The sequence below is a fragment of the Oenanthe melanoleuca genome, chromosome 1A, assembly GCF_029582105.1.
Source record: "Oenanthe melanoleuca isolate GR-GAL-2019-014 chromosome 1A, OMel1.0, whole genome shotgun sequence".
In the NCBI taxonomy this organism is placed as follows: Eukaryota; Metazoa; Chordata; class Aves; order Passeriformes; family Muscicapidae; genus Oenanthe; species Oenanthe melanoleuca.
Window position 1 is genome coordinate 15,709,178 of NC_079334.1, and position 21,359 is coordinate 15,730,536.

The window sequence follows — 21,359 nt, forward strand, 5'->3', positions numbered from 1 at the left end:
TTTTATATTAGATTTATATACAGATTTGCTATCAAAATGAATTTGCTACTCAAAATGAATTTATTCTGTTATGGAAGGCAAGTCTACTATAGGAGTGCTCGAGAGTCAGTAGAGGTTGAAGTACCTGAATTTGAAGATATTGGTAGCTCTTCCACATTTTAACAACCTGGTTTTCTGACATCCTTGTATTTCATTATCACAGTCATTAATCCCTTTGTTACTGCAGAACAAAGGAAGATAAATATGTTGCCATGACAACAATGAAACATCTTAATAATTAACAGACCAATTAGCTGTCTTGGTGAAATGCTGTGATTCAGAACAGATACTAGGCACTGTGTAATTAGGACTTTGGCTTACTAGAGCAAAAGTGCTGCTGATTCCCACAGGGAACAGCAATATAAATGCATTCTTTTACTTAGTGACATCTCGCAACAATTCAGTAGAGGATCTGAAGTGCATGAAGTCTTAAAATTTAAAAGAAAGCTGGTATCTTAGAAATCATACATTTGGGGTTTTATATATTGCTTTTGCTTCCATTAACCCAGATTGTCAAAAGTGCAAGAGAAGTTGAAGAGAATTTTTCGTGTGCCTGTTTTTGCTCAAACTGATGTTGTACAATACGCTTCACTGTTTCCCCTGCAAAGGCAGTTTTAGCTGCTGCTTATGTGCAACAGGGTTTGAACACAATGCCCCCATGGCAGGGGCTTGGAACTGGATCACCTTTAAGGTCCTCTCCAACTCAAACTATTCTATCACTCTGTGATTATCTGGGCATCTCAGTAGTACAGCTGCAGATGTGAGGAGCAGTCACGGAGGCCTCTGCACAGGTTTCCTTAGCACTGACAGAAGTAGCAGCAACACAGATCTTCCTGGACCTCATTATGAGTCAAAGATACTAAAAAGATTGCCCCAAAACTGCTGTCTGCCCAGGAATTTATTGACTTACATTTTGGGTGGAGTTCAGCTCCTTCTCCATGTTTTGGCACACTTATGAGGTTGCACTTCTTGGAGGGAAAAAGCACAAGAACAGCTGTGAAACTCCCTGTGGACAATATTCTACTTTTCTGACCAGTCAGGGCCTTTTCATTCCTCACTCCATTCCAGTGTGGATATTAGACACTATGTATTCAGGGAGTTTTAACATTTAAGGGTGAAGAAAATCGTTCAACTGTCTATCTGTAAAGAAAGAACAGCAAAGTGTGTTACAAGAGAGGTGTATTGTTCATCTAAATTTGATATCGAAACACCTGGATTTTTTGAGCTTTTTTTGAGCTTCTTCAAGTCTTGGCTATGAAGCTCTCCCTACCCTGTTCATGTGTTGAGCTAGGACTCCTCCCTACACCTAACAGGACTGAAACAGCTGAAAGGAGAAATGTTCTTGTCCATTATTTAATAGCTGCAGCTTACACTCTTGTGTCTCTGCTCAGCTGAACTGCGGCAGTTTTGTGTTTCATGCCCTCTGCAATCTCTACACTTACAGGAAAAATACAAATAATATCTATGAAATGAGTCCTGGTTGCTTTCAAATGGACAATTTTCATTTCTGATCTAAACTAAGAAACATGCAGCTGTGACACCTCTTGTTTTCAGAACACAACACCACAGGGAAACCAAGTAATAAGGCAAGGCTACGTGTGGCATTAATAAGCAATTGATTGCAAAAAGCAGAGGAAATTCTGACAATCGGATTGTTCTATAATGGCAACTAAGTGTGCTCACAGGAGGAGGTGGTAAGCTTTGGCAGCACAGATTGTTGGGGTAGAGAAGTACCAAGGAAATGTGAAAATGCCTAAAAAATAAACTGGGTAGTGTAGTCATAATGGCATCTGCTGCTGATAAATGCTGTGAAGCTGTTTGACCAGTGTTTTTGTACTACTCTAAGGTTGTATGGCACACCAGAGATTTGATTTCACTCTTTAGTAGGAATGGCACAACTTTCCATTCAGATCCATAAACCAAGATATGCCCAAAAATACATATGTTTATGCAGCATTGTATTGAGAATTGCAATACTGTTTCTTTCTAGTGGTACAGGAATACACTGACAGCAGACCATGAGAACAAAAGGAAAAAGAAAAAAAAACAGTGACAGAAAATTGTTGACAAAACTTTGAAATGTATTGCAGGCAGAACAAAATATTCCCAGTGCTTTTGAAGGAGGCAGCCTGCACCTCAGAGTAGCAGATACCAAGCAGTTATATATAAAATTTTGTAGGATGGCAAAGCACTGTGCCAAAATGCTCCAGACACAGCTCTACATTTCTCTTTCAGGCACCTTTCATGGTGATCACTGTGAAGGCTGGTAAATATTTAATTGGAAAGCCACCATGGAATGCCTCTGAAAAGCAGAGATTACTGATGAAAATTCTGCAAGTGCTTTTTTTTTTAATGTTTGACTGTACTTTACCCAGGCCCTAGCAAAGTGGGATCATGAGATCTTGAAACTGTCAACTCGTTCTGTGAAAGAACATGAATTCAGTTTCAGCTGCATAGTCTGAAAGCAAATATATAAATATCTTTATTTCTGGGACACTGGGTGTCTCCTGGGCCAAGAAATTAATTCTTAATGATCATTTCCTCTCAAAGATGCTGTAACACTTACAAGACACTGAAGGGGGTGTGGAGAGGATTATTTTTTAAAGTCCTTTAAAGAGAAGAGCCCTCATTAATTTGTTCTTATATTTTCTATTGAGAGATGGTCTTTTCCCAGAGATAACCATGGCTTGGTTTGTGTGTCTGTGTGTCTGTGTGTGTGTGTGTGCAGGCACAATTCTTTCAGGAGGCACTTGCCAAGACAGATGCAAGTGTCCAGTGTTGATTTTAACATGGGGACAGACCCAGTTCTGCAAAGGGGAGAGACCACAACCAGCATTGGGAGAATAAAACCAGAACTCTACAAACAGAAGTCTGTGGATTCCGATGGGCAACAAGAAGATGTGAAAACATGTGGAAAACTTAACTTCACTCTCCGGTATGATTATGAGAATGAACTTCTGGCTGTCACAATTGTCAAAGCATTAGATCTGCCTGCTAAAGACTTCACAGGAACATCCGACCCCTACGTTAAGATTTATCTGCTTCCAGATAGGAAAAAGAAGTTTCAGACACGAGTTCACAGAAAGACATTAAATCCTGTCTTTGATGAAACCTTTCAGTTTCCTGTAGCCTATGATCAACTCAGCAACAGGAAATTGCATTTCAGTGTTTATGATTTTGACAGATTTTCTAGACATGACATGATTGGGGAAGTTATTCTTGATAACCTTTTTGAAGTCTCAGATCTCTCCAGGGAAGCCAATGTATGGAAAGACATCCACTGTGCCACCACAGTAAGTAATGTATTACAAATGCATTAACACCATAATTTCACTTCTCTTTTGCAGTTTTTGGCAGTATATCCTGTTTATCAGCAGAGTCCAAAATAAATTAAAAAAAAAATAAAAAGAGGAGCTGTCAATATTTTCTTTTGAGCACAGAGAGTAGTGCTTAGGAAGATATAAAATTTAATTGCCAAAAAATCTTCTGGGAGCATACTGTCATCTTACTGTGTGCATATAAATTACATTTATTAATTAAATATTACATCATGGAAGTCATTGCTTAGTCAGAACTAACAACATTTTCCTGTTATCAAAACACCTTTTCCTGAAAAATGACGATCTATTAAGGAAAAATGTATTGCTCTTGTTAGGAAATTCTCATAGGTTAGAAATCTTGGTAAGGAAAAGAGGCTGAAAGTGCTTGAAGTGTAAAATGTACTTTGCTGACTGCACTGTGCTTAGGGTCCCCAGTAGTTGTATCTGCACTGCTGCTGGTTGCTAGGAAAACTCAAGAGGCACAAGCAACAAGAATTAGAAAATAGAAATTAATTTGTTTATTGTTTCAAGCAAGAAAAGGAGGTCGGTGCATGGGTGACAGGATGAATGGCATGCTATCAGAGAACAGCAGTCTCCAGATATTGCTTTGTTAACCTTGAATTCCAAGCTTATCCTCCCTGGCTGGGGTTTAAATGGGGGAAAAAACCCAACAGTTAAAATAGTGAGGTGTAGGGTGTTTTGGATTTGGTTTCACTTTCTTTTTAACTAGCATGCTATTTATATAGAAGTTTTCCCATCCTTGATTCTATGGGTGTGACTCATCCCAGGATTTCTGCATGGGCCAGATTTCCACACAGGGATGAACAGAAGACAAAGCAGTACTACGTATAAGTGACAGGAGCTTCACACCATCCCTTCTCTGCAGCCAGAGACTTCCCAGGCATTTTTCACCAAATGCTTTCATGATGTTCATACCTGCTAGACAGACAGGTCTAGCTCTGCATGATTAGGACAAGGAGCACTGATATGGCCTCACCAATTTGAGCATGAGCACTGTGATGCGTGAGAAAGGAAAAATACCAGAGAGTGTAGAATAGTGGAGGCAGTTTTCAAATGTGAATTCACAACAGCAGCTATTTATTTTGACTGTTAGGCCTACCAAGCTGCTCTGAACAGCCTTCAGCACACCTCCAGAAATCTGAATCTGTGTATGCTTAGTTTGATGAAGCTCAGATTTAAGGTAACTTTAAGAATTGTGTTCTCAAGCTTAAAATTGAATCTTTGTTTAAGGTCTTGGAATATTAGTCCAAGTAACCATTTATTAAAATTTCTTCTAGCTTTGATATTGTCTTTAGTATTTTAGTAATTACTTAAAATCTCACTGGTCACTTGCAGCAGGTGTGTCTATGAGATTTTTAACTGATAACTAGAACAGTTTCAGGAAATAATAATCTCTGGACTGTTCATCACTAGTTTTGAGCAGATTGAAATACCATACCAGATGATGCATCTGGGGTTGATACTAATACACATATGGATGAAAATTGTTGCTAAACTTGGCACTGGATCCTAATTCAAGTTTCTTCCTCACTAGTGCATGCAGCTTTAGTGCCTAACTCACTCTGATGGCGTTTTCATCTGTTAAGCTTAAAAGAAAGCATGAGGTTTTTGGATTTCAGCCTTTCAGTCAGTATAGTTTGAAGTACTGCATGTGTATGAAAAGTTTGTCTCCACTTAAACCATCAACAATAGGTGCATAAAATTGAGATACCTTCCAGTGTTGGGTAACCTCATCAGCTTTCACAAACTTTACCCTATTCTCAGAAAATCATGTAAGAAACTGGCAATTGATTTTTTGTCTGGAAAAATAAAGCCTTCCTAGAAGATATCCAGTAACTGTATGTGCAATGTGCTGCCTTGTGTTTGAGCTGTTTCCAGTTCTGGCATTTCATAAACTGTAAATTGAAAGAGGCAAACCTGCACATGAATAAACACTCTATGAGATATTAACCAGTGAGGACTTACTGTCTTAAACACCAGATTTAAAGTTTACCAGAGTCACTAACTAGCAGTTAAATGACTAATGTTGGCCAGAATCAGCTGAACTTTGATAGGCCTTGAAAAAGATCCAGCCAGTTCTACAACTGGTGGAAAATAATTCTGATTCAAGCAAATATGCTTTGGTGTTAATAAAGAATCTCTGAAAATCAGGCAGGCTGTGTGAGTGGAAAAGGCCATACCCCACCCAGGAGAGCCCAGGAACCAAGATGCCATTCTACAAATACATTTCTCTCATGCTTTTTGCTTCTTCACCTTTGCTCTGTTTTGTTGTATGTTCTGAGAAGTTTTTTGTCTCTGTTCAGACATAATTCCTACACTCAGTGGTCAGCTTGTGCTGTTGCTAAATGGTCGATATGGAAAATAATAGAAGTGATAGATCAAATAATTAGTCCAAAACTTAAAAAAAAACAGTGGAAGCAGCCTCTCCTCATCTGTGAATCTTTTCCATCTCTTCCACGGACAAGAATTTTCTACTCAGAAGTTAAAATTAGGGTAAAAACAATTCCTATTACCAGTGTGAAAAGAATCTATTCTTATGACTCCGAACTGCAGTCTTAAACACTACTAGAGACATTCACCAAGAAAAACGGATTGCAACATTTTGCCTGTGAAGGAAATTACCACAGGAGATCAGGAGATAATTTGTTATGCAACAACACTTTGTCAGTAGCTAACATAATTCTTAAAATATTTGCTTACACAACCATGAAGAGTTTACTTGGTACAGGAAATATAGTCTGGGAAAATCAGACTGGATGGTTGCACTAAGTCCTTTGGCTCTAAAGTCAATGATCTGTGTGAATCTACAGTTTTTAAATGCTTTCTTTGCTCCTAATAATAATTTGAAATTATTCTATGGAAGTACAGGATTGGCCCACATACACACACTCATTTTTATTCTATTGTTTCCAGATGCTGATATTTATTCACATTTTGTAGTTTGGACTTTACCTTTATTTTTTTATACATACCATTTTTTCTTTGTTATATATGGTGTTGAAAACATACCATGTCTGATAATATGTGACATGTACCTGTTCTAAGTGCTAAAGTGTATTAATTTCTTGATGTTAGATTATTAACATAAATTTAGAGCAAAATCAGTAGAGTAGGAAAAATACCTTAGATATCTGATATATCCCCAAATTCTGCTTGTAAATGGGTGGTTGAATTTTCAATAAATAATCCATCATTTGTTTCTGTTCACCTAATAAATTTTTTAAAATAAATAAAAAATAAAAATCGAGAGACAGCTTTGGACTACCTGTGAAGGTTGTTCAGTATATTGGAATACTGCAGTTCTCACTACACTTGAGAAATTAATTCATAGCATTAGAGGCAAGCAAATAATATCAAATGGATTGTTTAATCAACACATGAGGCTTCTGTTATTGTCAAGTGTTCCCAAGTTTTGCATACATTTCTGAGGTTTGTTACTATCAAAATATACCGCATACTTTAAAAAAAGAAAACACTTTTTCTGGAATTGCTAACAAGCACTTCTAATATTGAGTGTCTTAACATTTTCTAGGCAAGAAGTCTACTGCCAGTGATCCAACAATTTCTGCATGTGAATGTTTATTAAGGTCCTATAATATTTTTAAAAATTATCACCTGCTTTGGAAACTTCCTCTAATGCTGTTGCCTAAAAAAATTGGCTAGTGACTGTCAGAAGAATTTTTTTTCTGTAGGTATCCTGTGAAGTCTGTTAGAGTAACCAGTTGTAGAAAACTATGCAATTGGAAAAAAAATTAAAGCTCTGAATTTAGAGGAACATTATTTCCATTTCCAACAATGGTAATCTCTTGGGAATCTTAGCCATCAAATTGTCATGTACTTGTAGCCTCTTGAATTATCTCATGTAGACAGATGGAATTTGATTATTATTTAGTTCTCCAACACCAGGCATTTCATTGCTGCAGTTTGCTCATTTGTGAAGTGGAATGTAAAAGCATATTTTGTAAGGACATAGCCTTCATGTGATGTCCATGGTGCATGATTTCTGTTTCCAAAGCAATTGGAATTTAATTGACTAGCATCACTGGGGAATACAGAAGTGCTTATATATACATATTTTTAAATAAGTAGGACAGTAACATTTGTCTCAGTTCATCTATATCAAACACTTGCCAGAGTAGGAAATAACACAGGTAATTCTGCTGACTGCTGGTCTCTGTTATGGAAATAGATTCTTCTGTTTTCCTCATCAAACAAGAATGAAGCCCACACCTGAATTTCATCCAGAGCATAATCTTTGCTTTGTTTACTCCATACCCCCTTTTTTGTAAGTGAGCAAAGCTTTAGACCTTTCCCTGAGCAGGGCAACTATGGCAGAGGGCTGACAGAGGTGTCTTTTGTAGCCCAACCTTGAGGCCACATTTTAAGGATTTTCCTGTTTCTTAGTGCTCAAAGAGCAGCAGTACAAGGAAATGTTTTATCAACAGCAGTGCAGTGGGCTAAGCGCCGCAGGTACCCACCTTTATCAGAATGCACTTATCAATGTTTCTGGAAATGCACCTGAAAGCTTTAACAGAACCTTAAACAGGTGTGAAAGACTCAGAGCTTGTCAGTGTAGCAACATTTATTATCTCTGTAATGGCCTCTCCTAAGCCAAGAACTGCTGACATTTGTCATTTCTGCCCTGTGTTAGAAGGGATCCATGTGACTGCTGCTGCTGCTGAGCAAGTGAGAGAACACTCTGGATCAGTCTTTATACGAAACATTCTGGAGACATTAATTTATGTTTGGAACTGCTTTAGGTCTGGTTTATAACTAGAAAAGATGATGGAGAAAGTGTGGGGTTTTGTCCTGTTACTAAAGGCAGGGAAGGTTTCTATTATTATTATTATTTAATGTTTCTTTTAATTTGAAGCAACAATTATTTGAATATTTTGATTTTCTAGGGGCAAAATGCTATTTTCACTCTACCCTAAAAGTAATAAATATTAGGTAAATGGTTTCCTCAAGGGATTTTAGTATCTCTGCATTGTGGCAGCAGGTGCATGACTTGTCTGACCTGCTGTGCCCTGAGAGCTCTCTAAGTTTCTCACTGCTAAGTTTCTTTGCAAACATTGCACTGCAGCTTCAGAAAAGCAGCTTTCTATGGGAGGCCATATACACTTTGGTTCATTCTCCTGTCACAGTTAGTTCACAGAAGCACCTCTGTTCTCAGCTGTTTCCAGGCAGGAATGGGCTTCCTTGCTTCCTGGCAAGATGTAAAAACCCCCCAGTGCACAAGACAGATGGTTCTGTACAGAGGGAGTAGCACAAGAAGCACCCAGGAGGCTTCCAGGCCACTACTGAGGGCATTCTGCAGTCTCAGGGTGTCTTCCTCCTGCCAGCAGGGCTGCAACCTGCAGCAGAGCTTACCTAGAGCATTCAGGGTGACAGGTTCAGACAAGCATTAACCTCTCCACAAGCAGAAGACACAGTTATTATAGGGCAGCTCTCTGTTTCCATACTGTCTTCCACAGAGGCAAGAACACGCACTTAATTGATTCATTTCCCAGGGCAGCAGCTCAATCAGGAACTGGTGCTGAGACGAAGGAAAGAGCTGGGTTTGATATGCAAAGAATAACAGAAGATGAAAATAAATATAGAGGAGGGGACAAGGTTTCCAAAGGAAAATCCTCTTGAGAGGTAGTAGAATTAGCTCTCCAGTTTGAACCTCACAGAACTTTAATAATTTCTGTGATAGCAAGGGTACCATGGGATTCTAAATGCACAAATGAGAAAACAGACTGGTAGATTTATCTGTTCTGTTCTTTACTATCACTCTTTTAACTCTTGATATAGCTAATTTTCTCAGGCGACATGGTTTTTTTTCGCTTTCTATCCAACTCCCAACATTCATTGTTATATTTTATCCCTGATTCTTGAAGCTTAAGTTCAATAGCTTTTATTTGAAAGCAGAAATACATACAATATGTTTCTAAAAACAGAGAAAGAGAAATCTGTGCTATGGGTGAATTATCTTCCTGCAATAATCGAGTAATCCAAAGGTCTAGCTCTGCCAATGCAGTTTTTTTTTTTAATTTGCATGCTATTTAGAAGGAGAGTTTTCAGTGTTACTAAAGGAAACAGCCAAAAGTCTAGAAAAGCAAATGCTGAATACCTTCCTAGCTAACTAGAAAATTACTATTATTATTTATTACAGCGGCTTGCTCAAAATACAGAGAACTGAGAATGAAATTTGCAAATAATTTGTTTAGAAATCAAGTACAAATGGAATTCATGCTGTCATTAGTATTTTTGTTATGCTACTCTTACAAGCAGTCTTTAAAACCTAATTCCAATTACAATTAATAGGAATGTAGTTCCAGATATTAAAATTGAGATTAAGAACTGAAATTGTTACTTTGGATTATGATAATCTGAATGATAAATAAAGTACCAACAAGTAATTTTTTAAGGGAATCTAATATCTACTATTAATTAGGGAGATACTTGTTATTTTAACCATGGAAATTGATGACAGACTAGTAACAATAAAAGGATGCAAATTTTCCAGTTCCAGTAGCTTCTTCCAGTAGTTCTAGTTCTTACATAGTTCATTGTAAGAATACATAGCAAGTTGCTGTTTTAAGATTAAAACTTGAAAAACTAGTGGAAAAAAAGAAGAAACAAACATCAGTGGAAAAATGGTCTAAAGTTCACTTGTGACTCAGAAATTATACCTTTTTTCACATATCAAGTCCTTATAAGCTTTTTACCCTTGCTATCATAGGAAATCAGTTAAGATGCTGGCATAGAAGATGGAGACAATGAAAGTTATTCAACTATCAGTATAGGCAAAAAACGGTTTTCCTGTTAAGTTTCAGAGTTATGGGGTTGGTATGTGAGTAGAAACCACCCTGAACATGGAAGGATCTATAGCCACCTTTCCCACTGAACTTGTGGAGGTTCCTAGTTAAAAGTTGTCTCTTTTAGTTAATTTAGTGGGAACAACTGTGAAAATTAATTGAAGTAGCAGCAAAGCTTCTTCCAGCAACAGCAGTTTAAAAACCTCAATCAGTTTAACTGATGCTTCTCTACAAGTTCTCCAAATTTCCCCTCACATCCTTTCCCTTTTAGCTGTGCCCAATGCTGGTTTTTCTGCTCCTGATAGTGGAAGCCACGGGGAGGCAATCATTACAATTATCCATATATCTAGTTGTTAATTGAAACTCAAATTTAGTTCAAGAAGAAAAACTCAAAATAGGTCTATGAAAGAGATGAAGTGTCATGGGAGTTATCTAAGTCATATTCAATTTTCAGAAAATACATGATACATATAAGGCAATCTCAGGATTATTTAAAAATGTGCACAAAAGCAAACCACTGTATTGTGTCTTGTGAGTAGTGTATTGTTTGAGGCACTGTAATGCAAATGTGACTGTTGTGGGCAGTCTGTGCCTTGGTTTCTCCAGATTTGCTTGTACTGAAGGGTTCCACTGTCAGATTACTTGTGTCAACTTTGTTATGTAGTGAATCATAAAGTGAGAAAAACATTAATTTTCCATAAAAATTAGATTCTAAATTAAATTGAATCCTATATTTGAATCTCAACTAAAATTGGTAATGTTTAAGAATCCAGGGAATTTTAAAATGCTACTCATGATAATCAATGTGATTAACAAAAACTGCCATGAGAAGTTTAAAAATAAAACAAAACAAAGTGTTATTATGTTATAATCTAGGTCTGAATCTGTGTTTTCGGCTCCAAATTTATGAATCTCTAGTGCTCAAATTAGCAATAAAAGTGTATGTGTGAAAATGGAGATATCTCAGTTTATGCAATACCCAGTTTCTTGTACTATAATATATAGGAATACTATAACTTTAATCTTAATTCTTCAAAAGAACATTTAGAACTTCACACATTCACACTCCTGTATGAAGAAAGACCAGTCTCAGCAGGTACTCAGAGCAGAAAGTGATTTTCTTTGCTCCTCAAAAATGTCCTATAGAATAACAATGGAGTTAGTTTGGTAAGCATTTTGAGCAATGCTTCTTTTAAAGTATTTAAGCCGTAGTACATAGTCCTGTCTGTATTCTTATTTATCAGCTGAGCTCACACAAACTCTACCCAATTTATTTTACAAAAGAAATAAAAGAACACTCAAGTTCATACTCCCATCTTCAAAAATTACTTTTTTGAAGCCATCTCTCTGAAGAGGAAAAAATTAGATCTTTTTACAAGCTACTCATGGTGTTTCAAGATCCAACCCATCTTCATCAGCTTTTTCAACGTAGACCTTTGGTAACTTTGAGGCACTGAAACTCAGGGAACTCTATTTTCTTTTCAGATAAAAGAGTGAGATCTATTTGATATATGGATATGAGAAACAACCATCAGTCTTTAAACTCAGAGAGTAATCCCAGTAAGAGAAACTCTGCTTGAAACAGTGTACAGAATGTCAGAACTGTAAAATGTAAGACATCACTTGCCGCTGTAACAAATGAGTGGAAATAATTACTATTCATTTGTTCAAAATTTATTTGTTTTCTGAAATAGAAAATTGAGGTTGGTAAGTTACTTTGTGGCACAAAATTCTGTAGCTTTTGTGGCAAAGAAAGGGAGAGGTCAAATAGCTGTATTTGTCCTGTGTGAACTGAATGAGCTCAATTATTTTGAAATTCTGAGAAATTTGAAATTCTGGCAAGCATGAAATTTGCACACAGTGCATGTTCACATGCTCATCAAACTAGTAATTTTCAAAACAAAATCCCAGCAAATTGACCGAACATGTGAATTGACCAACCTACACAGAAGTCAATATTTTATTACCACTACAACAGAGACGATAAAACTATTCCACAACTGTATTCTTCAATCTAGCCTGCAATGCAGGGGGAAAAAAACAATAACAAAACTAAATACAAAAAAAACATACCCCGAAGCATGTGATTAAGTCCATCTTTACCCAAGAAAGATGTGAAATATTTGTTTCAATTTAGAGAGAGTAATAGCCTGAAGGAAGTCAATAGAACTGTTCACATAAGCAGCTGAAGAATGTGAACAAGAAGCCCAGTCTTGCCGTATAACTGTAAACAATATATTTTTCATCTACAAAGCAATCATTATTTTAATATGTTTCATTTAGAAATATATTATGCTTGCCTTCTAATACTAGAACAGCTGTACAGTAAATCTGGCAGCTCTCAAACAAATTTGTAGTCTCAGGGTAACTGTAGGTTTGATGGATAAAATATTGAAGCTGAGATGTTAAAAATAAGCTTTTTAGTATCAGTCAAAAAAAAAGCCCTTAGAGATCACATGAGATGTTTGAGAGTGGTTGCCTTACAGAGTGGCTTCCTTACAAGCCCCTTACAAACTCATATCCTAAGTTCTTAATATGCTGTTTTCTGGGTGATAGAGAGGTAGCAAAGGGGTATTTAAAATTTAGAACATAATGAACATCTCAAAACCTAAACTTTTGCAGTGTTAGGATAATTTTGTAACTGAGAAAAGGAAAAAATAAGAGCTGGTAGAAACTCTCCTCCTTAGGTTACCTGTCTCAAGTATATTAGCATCTAAACTGTATGGCAACATCCTATTGCATGAGTACTTAGTGTCTCAATACAGAACCTATCTCTTTGTGAGGATTATTAACATTCATCTTGACTCTATCCATCCTTCTAAATATGTTATCCTCCAAAAAGTTGCTGTTGAGCCTTTTCTTCTGAAACAAAGCAATGTTCCAAAGCACATTAAGAACACTAAAGAGAGCAACTTTTACATGCATGTTCTTTTTGAAGCCCTTAAGACAGGATTAGCTTTTTATACAAATACCTGTGCAGAAATTATTCTCCTACATAAATCCCAGTGTCTAAAGGGCATGTAAATGTGCATGACCTAAATATTCCTAAATATTTCATCAGATTTCTTTCTATTGAGGATGATGGAGTATGAGCTTTTTCAAGAGCAGAACTTGACATTCTACCTTCAGCATCTTTTCATTTGTGTCAACTCAACACAAAAAGACCAGAAATCCAGAAAGTTTTGTCTCTGTTTTTTTTTTAATTTCTCAGTTTAATTATTGAAGATCTTGTCCCTAGAGTATTATTTTGTTGTTACCCCTCCTGTACTTTATGAGAATATTTTTTTGAAAATTGCTTGTGACCTCTTCAGTAGCATCTGAGGCTGCAAAAGAAGCCTCTTTCCTTGTTAAAAAAATCTTACAGTTTCACGTGATCTGAACTGAATTTTGGTAGTATTATCAGGTTTCTAATAATTGCTTTTCTTTTTCAGGAAAGCATAGATTTGGGTGAGATCATGTTTTCTCTTTGTTATTTGCCTACTGCTGGGAGAATGACTTTGACAGTCATCAAATGTCGGAATCTCAAAGCAATGGATATAACTGGTGCATCAGGTGAATCTACTTCTTTTAAACAAGGCAGAGTCTATTTGGGAAGGGGATGAATAAGAACTCATTGGGTTTTGTGTGTCTAACATGGCTGTGGGATGGAAGTAGCAGAAGAATGGAAACAGATCCTGTTTAGATGGACTGCCAGCCAGTGTGTCTGTTCAGAATGCCTGTACCTTTCTATCTTGGTTTGATTTGGGTTTGCTAATTTTAATATATTCCATTTCTTTTAGAGATAGGATTTAGGAGCAAAGACAAGGCAGGCCTAAAACTTAAAAGGGTATACAGAAGTGATTTATTAATAACACACACAAAAAAATAAATTTAGAATAAAATTTCCAGATCATTCCCTCCTTCCCCCCGCCTTCTATATTTCTTAACAACAACATACACAGAACACTTCAGTCGTTTTCCACTTAAATAGTCATTTCAGTTCACTTAAGAGAGAAAAGTCCCTTTTTTTGTTTAGGCATAGGGGGTGTCTTCACTTCCGCAATTTGCATCCACCCGGGGAAAATTTGCAAATTGTAGAAATTCCTCCCATCTTCACAGTCTTTCCAGAGCTGTATTATGGGTTATGCCACATAGATGGGGTATTACTTTTAAGGGCAAGCTGTTCAAAGACAAAAAGTTCTATTCATCACTTTTTCCATCAAATGTCTCTGTCCATCTTTCCAGTCTCGAGAATAGAGAGCCCCATTCCCTCAGGGCAAAGGATCTTTTTCCTCAAGCACTTTAACCCCCGCATCATAGTTTTCCACAGTTTAAGGAAATTTTAGTGTAGTCCAGTCCCCTTATAGCCCACAAAAAAGGTTTTTCAGCCACTTATCAGTGGCATCTCTTCAATCTCTTCCCATCTGGAAACTCAGCTTTCATTCCACTGACTTCAGTATACTCCTTGCTTTATTCCTCTCCTTCAGGGGAGCTCAGGAGATCTGCAGCTTTATTTAGGCATTAGAAGGGCTAAACTTGCACCCAGAATGTGAAAGAGCTGGGCCAGGCCATGCTGGAAACTGTGCCAGGGCTTTCCGGGCCACATGGGCTGTGTGGAAAAGGAGATGAAACTGCAAAGCCCAGCTGCACTTCCAGCGGCAGAGCCCAGGTCGAGCTGTGGCCGCCCTGGGGAGGGACCAGGACGCCAGGAAAGGTTTCCCTGTCTCCCGGCCGCCAGGGCCCCAGCCGAGAACAGGCGGAGGGGGCCTCGGTGGGCTCCCCCAGCGCTGGGCCGCGGCGGGGCCGGTCATTGCCTCCCTCTTCAATGGAAGCGAAAGAGGAAGATTAATTTTATCGGTATAATTTATGAAAGCGAAATAACTTTTTAATTGGTTACTCAGGCTGTCAATTATTAAACCAGCCCTCCGATTGGTCCCTGCAGCCCACAGAGGGAGCTGCGCAGGGGAAGCAGCCCTCCTGTTTCCGTGCCCCGTGCTCCTCCTCTCAGACCCCCCGCCCCAGGCAAAACCAGCGCACTTTCCTTTGCACTTACAGCTCGATGAAAGCTGTTTGCCAGGGTCACTCAAATATTTGCAATCTTTTACCTTAGCAGTATAACATTCCTACCACAAGTATTGCTCTTCCGCTACACATCTGAATGGCGTTGAGTCCTAATGCATGAACTAATTATCTTTACTTAGATCCATATGTCAAAGTGTCACTGATGTGCGAGGGTCGGAGACTGAAAAAGCGGAAAACAACCACAAAGAAGAATACCCTGAATCCCGTTTATAATGAGGCCATCATCTTTGATATCCCTCCAGAAAACGTGGACCAAGTCAGCCTCTCCATTGCAGTGATGGATTATGACAGGTAAGCACAGTTCACTTGCTGACCATTGAGACAATTCCTGATCAATGCAGGTGACTGCTTTCTGCCTCCTTGAGCTTACAGGCAGCTTCAGTGTCACAAAAGATAAAGCCTTGGGGGCCTTTCCTGGAGAGCTTTAAAGCTTCCATACCTTTTATAGCACATGGCATTTTATCTGTGTCATAAATAACTGAGATGAGGAAGAAATTCGTCTCAGTTTTCTTTCAGGACACTAACCCTGACATACATTCCTGTCCGGTTTTGGAGGCTGGACTATGTACAAACTTTATAAATCAGGAATATCTTCTAGCTTTAAAAAGACCCTCACACCTCTAATTTCTATTTAACTAACAGGTATCTGAAATTAAAGAAAATTTCAACCACTAAAAAGGAATTAAATGCTAATTACATAATTGAATTAGGTAATAATTAATTCTTCAGTTGATTCAGAAAAATAACCTTTCAACATGTAACTTTCAATATATAACCTTTGGGTTCAGCTCTCATTGATAACATGTCTAAGGTTAATTATCTATGGCTCCAGTGAGAATTGACAGGAAGACACTCCTGCTTAGAGTGGCTCAAGAACTGTACATTGATGAAGACGTGACTGACAGAATTCTGCCCAAGCCAAGTCTGCTTCATTCAAGAGCTATTAGTAATGAGCTCTTGAGATTGCAGGGCAAATAAACAGTGAAAGTCCAATTTAGTAGCATCACCCTTCGGACTGTTTTCCCTTGCCATCAGATTTCTGGTTGTTCTCCCAAGTTCTGCCAGGAAGACTTACTCAGTCAGACATGAGTGGCACCATGGTACCATTAGCAGGGAAGGAGCACAGCAGCTTGCACACTTTCAGTGCTCCTCAGCTCCTCCTTTCCCAGGCCTTGCTAAGGGGAAATTGGAAAGCATTATTCTAAGGTACATAGAGTCAAGGTACAGAAAATTATTTTCTGGTGCTCCTCAACTAGTTTATGGCACTGTGAGGAGCACGAAGTATTCAAATATAGCCTATTACAGCTGTGACTGTTACCTTTCACAGTTGTGACTGAACTTCCAAAGATCACAACAGCTAGAGCTGAGAAATAGTTTATGAAATTATATCTGAAGCATTTGCAGCAGGAAATGTATTCCCCATCATTTTCCTTCACCTTCCTCTCCCACAAAATTCAAGCATGTTTTCCTTCAGATAAATTTGTGTATTATGATCCTTTTCTGTCCTTGTGTCTTTTGGGTTGTAACCCAATGTTTTCATTGCTATTTTTATAGCTGCTAGAAGCACTCTGCTAGTGGCTGGTGGTTTTTGATGTTACCATTACAGAATTTAATATTACTACACTACACCGTTAAAACTAATATCTGTAATAAATGATGTGAAAACTTTGTTCACGTATTCTGAGCCACACTAAACCAATAAACAGAAATGTGTATCAGATTATATTAAAACTATTTTTTATTAAAAATAGATTTTTTCTCTCTACAATTCTCAGAGTAGGGCACAATGAGGTCATTGGAGTATGCCGGACAGGAATTGATGCCGAAGGCCTTGGAAGAGATCACTGGAATGAAATGTTGGCTTACCCACGTAAACCAATAACTCACTGGCACCCATTAGTAGAGGTAAGGAGTAGCAAAATTTTCTCCTTGATATTGAATGTTCTTGTCCCCCACATTTATGGGGTTCTGAGAGTCATGAAATTCAGTGCAGCACCTATAGATCAGATAGAAGATCATTAGCACAGCCTGAATCTAGCTGCATGGGTTTCTCTATCACTTAAAAGGTCCTTTTCAACAGTTTCCATTATGTGCTGATGACATTGTAAGATTACATTTAGACATTTAAAATTTCCAGATATTATGATAAAGAACTTACAGCTACTTAGAAGAGATCATTTGCAAAAATTTCAAAAGCAATCATTTCCTATTCAAAAATCTTTAGCATAAACTGTTGTTGCTAAAACATTAATCTGGAACTGGCCTGCAAATTAGGCTTAATTGTGGCAACATACCAGCAGCTCCCTCCAGAGTTATTCAACAGACACTTACTTACTTTTTCAAATGTAGGGGTGATTATATCTACAAGTCACTGGGCTTGGACTCCATCTGCGATCTATTGAACATTGTTAGTGCTCTGTACACAAAATCCTCACAGCTCTGGACTAAGAAATACATATATTGAAGCCTTAGGAAGCAGCAGGGCACAGAGGCACTGTTTAGCCCATCACAAAAGCAATCTGTAGAAAAATGAATTGTTGCCTGAGGCCATCTGATTTCCCCACTCTGTAGCACATGGCTGGGCAACATGTCCTGTGACAGGCAGCAAAAGCATAATATCAAGGCTTCAGAAAAACACTAGGAAGAGTGTGGGGACAAGGAAACTGAGTCAAAGCAGCAGAGAAGTGTCTTTTAGAGGTTCATTGCTCTATCTGATTTATGTAAATTAGGAGACAGAGGTACCACCCCTGTTGGTGAAATAAACCCACTCCTGAGAAACAAGTCAGAGGCAATTTTAGAATGTCACTTCAGAAATTTTCTTTCCATTATTAGTTCTGTTGGAGACCTTGATGCCGCAGACTTTGATCCAGAGACTAGAAAGTGTCTAGATGTGATCTGGATTCTTTTCTGAGAGAGTCTCTCATCCTCTGAAATGATGCACAGCCATATATGACGACATTTGTAAAAATAACACTTTTCTTGCAGCTACCTGGCCGAGCAACCAGTTTTGATAGCCAGGGATCCTGCTCCTCACCCAAACCACCGCTTACACCCTAGGGAGCAAGAGTGGATTCATCACGGTCAGTGTCCAAAGCTCCCTCATAGCTCACATCTACATAAACAGAAAGTTTGGCTTCCGCAGTTGAACTGTATCAGATTTTTTTATCAAAATACATCTTTCCTATTCTAAGTCTTATATGACAATTTATAATTATTTGTTAATGTGTGAATGAAGTTGATTCGAGTCAAATATAACCCTTCCTTATGCAAATTTATTCACCTGTTTTATCTCTATCATATATCCAGTGTCATATTTAAGCAGTGTTTTGATGGTACCTGTAGCTTTTCATAGGCAAAGAAACAAGAAAAAAAAAATCCTTTAAGCAATTCAAAACTACTGCAGCTTTTAACACCTAATTCTTTTGAGGGAGAGTAAATAATCATATACAGCTCATGTTGTAAATTCCTTCTAAATTGCACTAAATCCTCTATGACTGCAAGATAGCACTTCAAGCTGAATGTTGCATGAAAAGAAAAAAAAAACCAACCTGTTGTCATGTTTTGAGTATCTGGAAAATCAGTTAATTCCTTGGGCAGGGAGGAAGGGCTGATTTAAAGCCCACTGGAGCCAATGAGGTGGATTTACTGACTTCAGTGGGTTTTAGTCCAGCCCTTATGAAACAGGTATGAGTTATAACCTTCCAGCACCCATGATAACAGCTGCATCTCTACAGAAGTCAAACTGCAGAGGAGAGAATGCTCAGAAGTAAAGAAATTGATTTAATGTGATTTATCTCTTCAAAAAATTGACCAAATATTGCGGTTACCCACAACATTTTTGTGATTCTTGATTTAATGTGACAGACTTAAATATCTTTGAAGTTATTTTGACTGAGTGCACAAAACACATGGAATTTAGTTTCTGGTTGCTGGCTGGATGCCTCTAGACATATAAACTAAATATGAATTTGAGATGTGTTTTCTGTCAGTCTATGGAGACAAAAATTTAAATGTGACTATTTTACAAGCAAGTAAACTTATTTATTAGAATACACAGTGACAGCATACACAAAAGTCTATTGGCTGTAGATAGATACTTTAGAAACTAGAAGAAAACTAGATATTATTTTGTGGATTTATATCTAAACACTGCAGTTTACCTCAGCAAGATAAATCAGATTGGTAGTTTCTTTTTTCCTTTTTTCTTTCTTTCTGTGAAGAGTGTAGCACAGATGGTATGATTGGGTCTGAGGTTTTGAAAACTGGACTGTAATTAGAACAAAGTTGGGTGGTGGCACATTGTGCCATATCTTTGCAATATATATAAAGAAAACTGAGGAAACAGTGTTTTTCAAAACAACATTTTTACAGAAGAGTCATGCAGGAGAAAAACACCAAAGGAAGATTAACTTATGATAATGAAAGAAATTTTGTGAATTAATCTGGATATGAAGGGAAAATGTTGTTTTGGCAAACTTCAGAAGAACCGTTTTGAGTTGGTTTAGCCTGGATGATGCAGAATGTGTTCCTGCAGATCCAGTCCTTCTAAGCCACAGACTAATCTCTAAGACAGGCAAAAAACTCTAAGACCTTGAAGTGTCACAGCTGCTCCAGAAAAGCTGGCAGGTCTGGTCTTAATATTACAGGTGTACCTAAATAAAAAAAAATTAAAAAAAAAAAAAAAAGCTTTTGTACCGTGCCTCCTGTGCCTATGAACACAGCAAGCAGGCAAATAAATATCAAAATCAATCTCTCAGACAATCTTTACAAATAAGAAAAACAAAACAAAACAAAACAAAACAAAATGGTCTCTCCCAGAGGGGATTGGTAATGTGGAACACTGACCCTCCCTGCTTTTTCATCACCATAAATACAGAGCAGCCTTGCAGAATTTCATTCCTCCATTTGCTCTGGATGAGTAATTTTTTTAATAGGAGAACATACTCTCCTCTGTGAGGTTTTTTCCCTCCCATCATTGTTATCCTAAAAAATTCTGTAGCCTAGATCATTTTCAACATGATTCTGCAATGCTGATATAGAAACAGATATATATATATATATATATGGAGACTGAAAAACTATTTTATATATACATTTATCTTAACATAAATTATATCAACAGTGGCCTTTGTGCCCGAGAAAAACTTTTTGTAATGTGGTACTGTAACAGTTAACTAAATATTCTTTGCACTTTTTTGCACCTAATATCCAAAAAGCGAACAAATTCACAATCAAATGTAGCATAAATGTTCATGAATGAGCAACATATTTTAACCTATTTTACTGTTCTCCATGAGTATACTGTATGTTTCATCATAGGTAGTAAGGTATTTCAAGATTCATTTTCTTAAATTTTAATAGTTGTCAAATACCAAAGGCTCCGTTTGTGCCCCTCATTGTGTTATTTTTGGTATTGTTAATGACAATAGTGAATGACTTCTGTGTCTAAACTTGATTGATAGGTGCTCTGCATCTAAGAGAAATCAAGCTGCTAAATCATCTGGACATCTAACTTCAAAAATGATCCCCTAAGTAATTATATTTATTCCCTTAGAAGTGATTAACAGAATTAATGAAAAAGACTTTTCCCCCCCCCCATTGTTTCCTTAGCTATCTCAAAAGACAGGATATGTACTTAGTATAACCCAACCATTGGCTTTAGAGCCTTGTTCACGAGTTATTCTCAGCGACATCCCAGAAGCGCCAAGGAAGAACTTAGCACAGTTTAAGTCAAGGACTATGTTGATCGATATATACCTTTACTAAGGAATTCTAAATATTTTAATTTGGCAATTTGGAGAAGTTGCAAGTTCCCTGCTTTCATCCTGATTAATTTTTTTTCCCTGCTTATCCGCATTTCTCCCACATTTCATGCATTACCCTAATTTGGGAAAAATCAAATGTGGCAAAAGACTGGTTTAAAATATGCTGTAGTACTTTCACATCACTTAGAAAAGCTTCCTTTCCTAAACGCCTGAATTATTATTCTTGAAGCAGTTTACTGGAAACAATACCAGTGCTTAATAAGAATTGTATTTGCGCGGACTGGCTTTTTTTATACTTTCATACTGCACAGGTGAGCACAAGCTCACAAAGATTTAAGTCACATACTGGA

General features: G+C 37.5%; 1 protein-coding gene across 1 annotated transcript in view; it reads left to right on the plus strand.

Moving 5' to 3' along the window:
• SYT10 (synaptotagmin 10) overlaps window positions 1–20,024 on the plus strand; it is a 35,850-nt gene extending 15,826 nt beyond the window's left edge. Inside the window, exons 3-7 of the mRNA XM_056482585.1 lie at window positions 2,768–3,332; window positions 13,615–13,735; window positions 15,364–15,535; window positions 17,020–17,149; window positions 18,230–20,024. Coding sequence (XP_056338560.1) covers window positions 2,768–3,332; window positions 13,615–13,735; window positions 15,364–15,535; window positions 17,020–17,149; window positions 18,230–18,301 — 1,060 coding nt within the window. The 3' untranslated portion in view covers window positions 18,302–20,024. The remainder of the gene's footprint in view (window positions 1–2,767; window positions 3,333–13,614; window positions 13,736–15,363; window positions 15,536–17,019; window positions 17,150–18,229) is intronic.
• The last annotated feature ends 1,335 nt before the right edge of the window (window positions 20,025–21,359 follow it).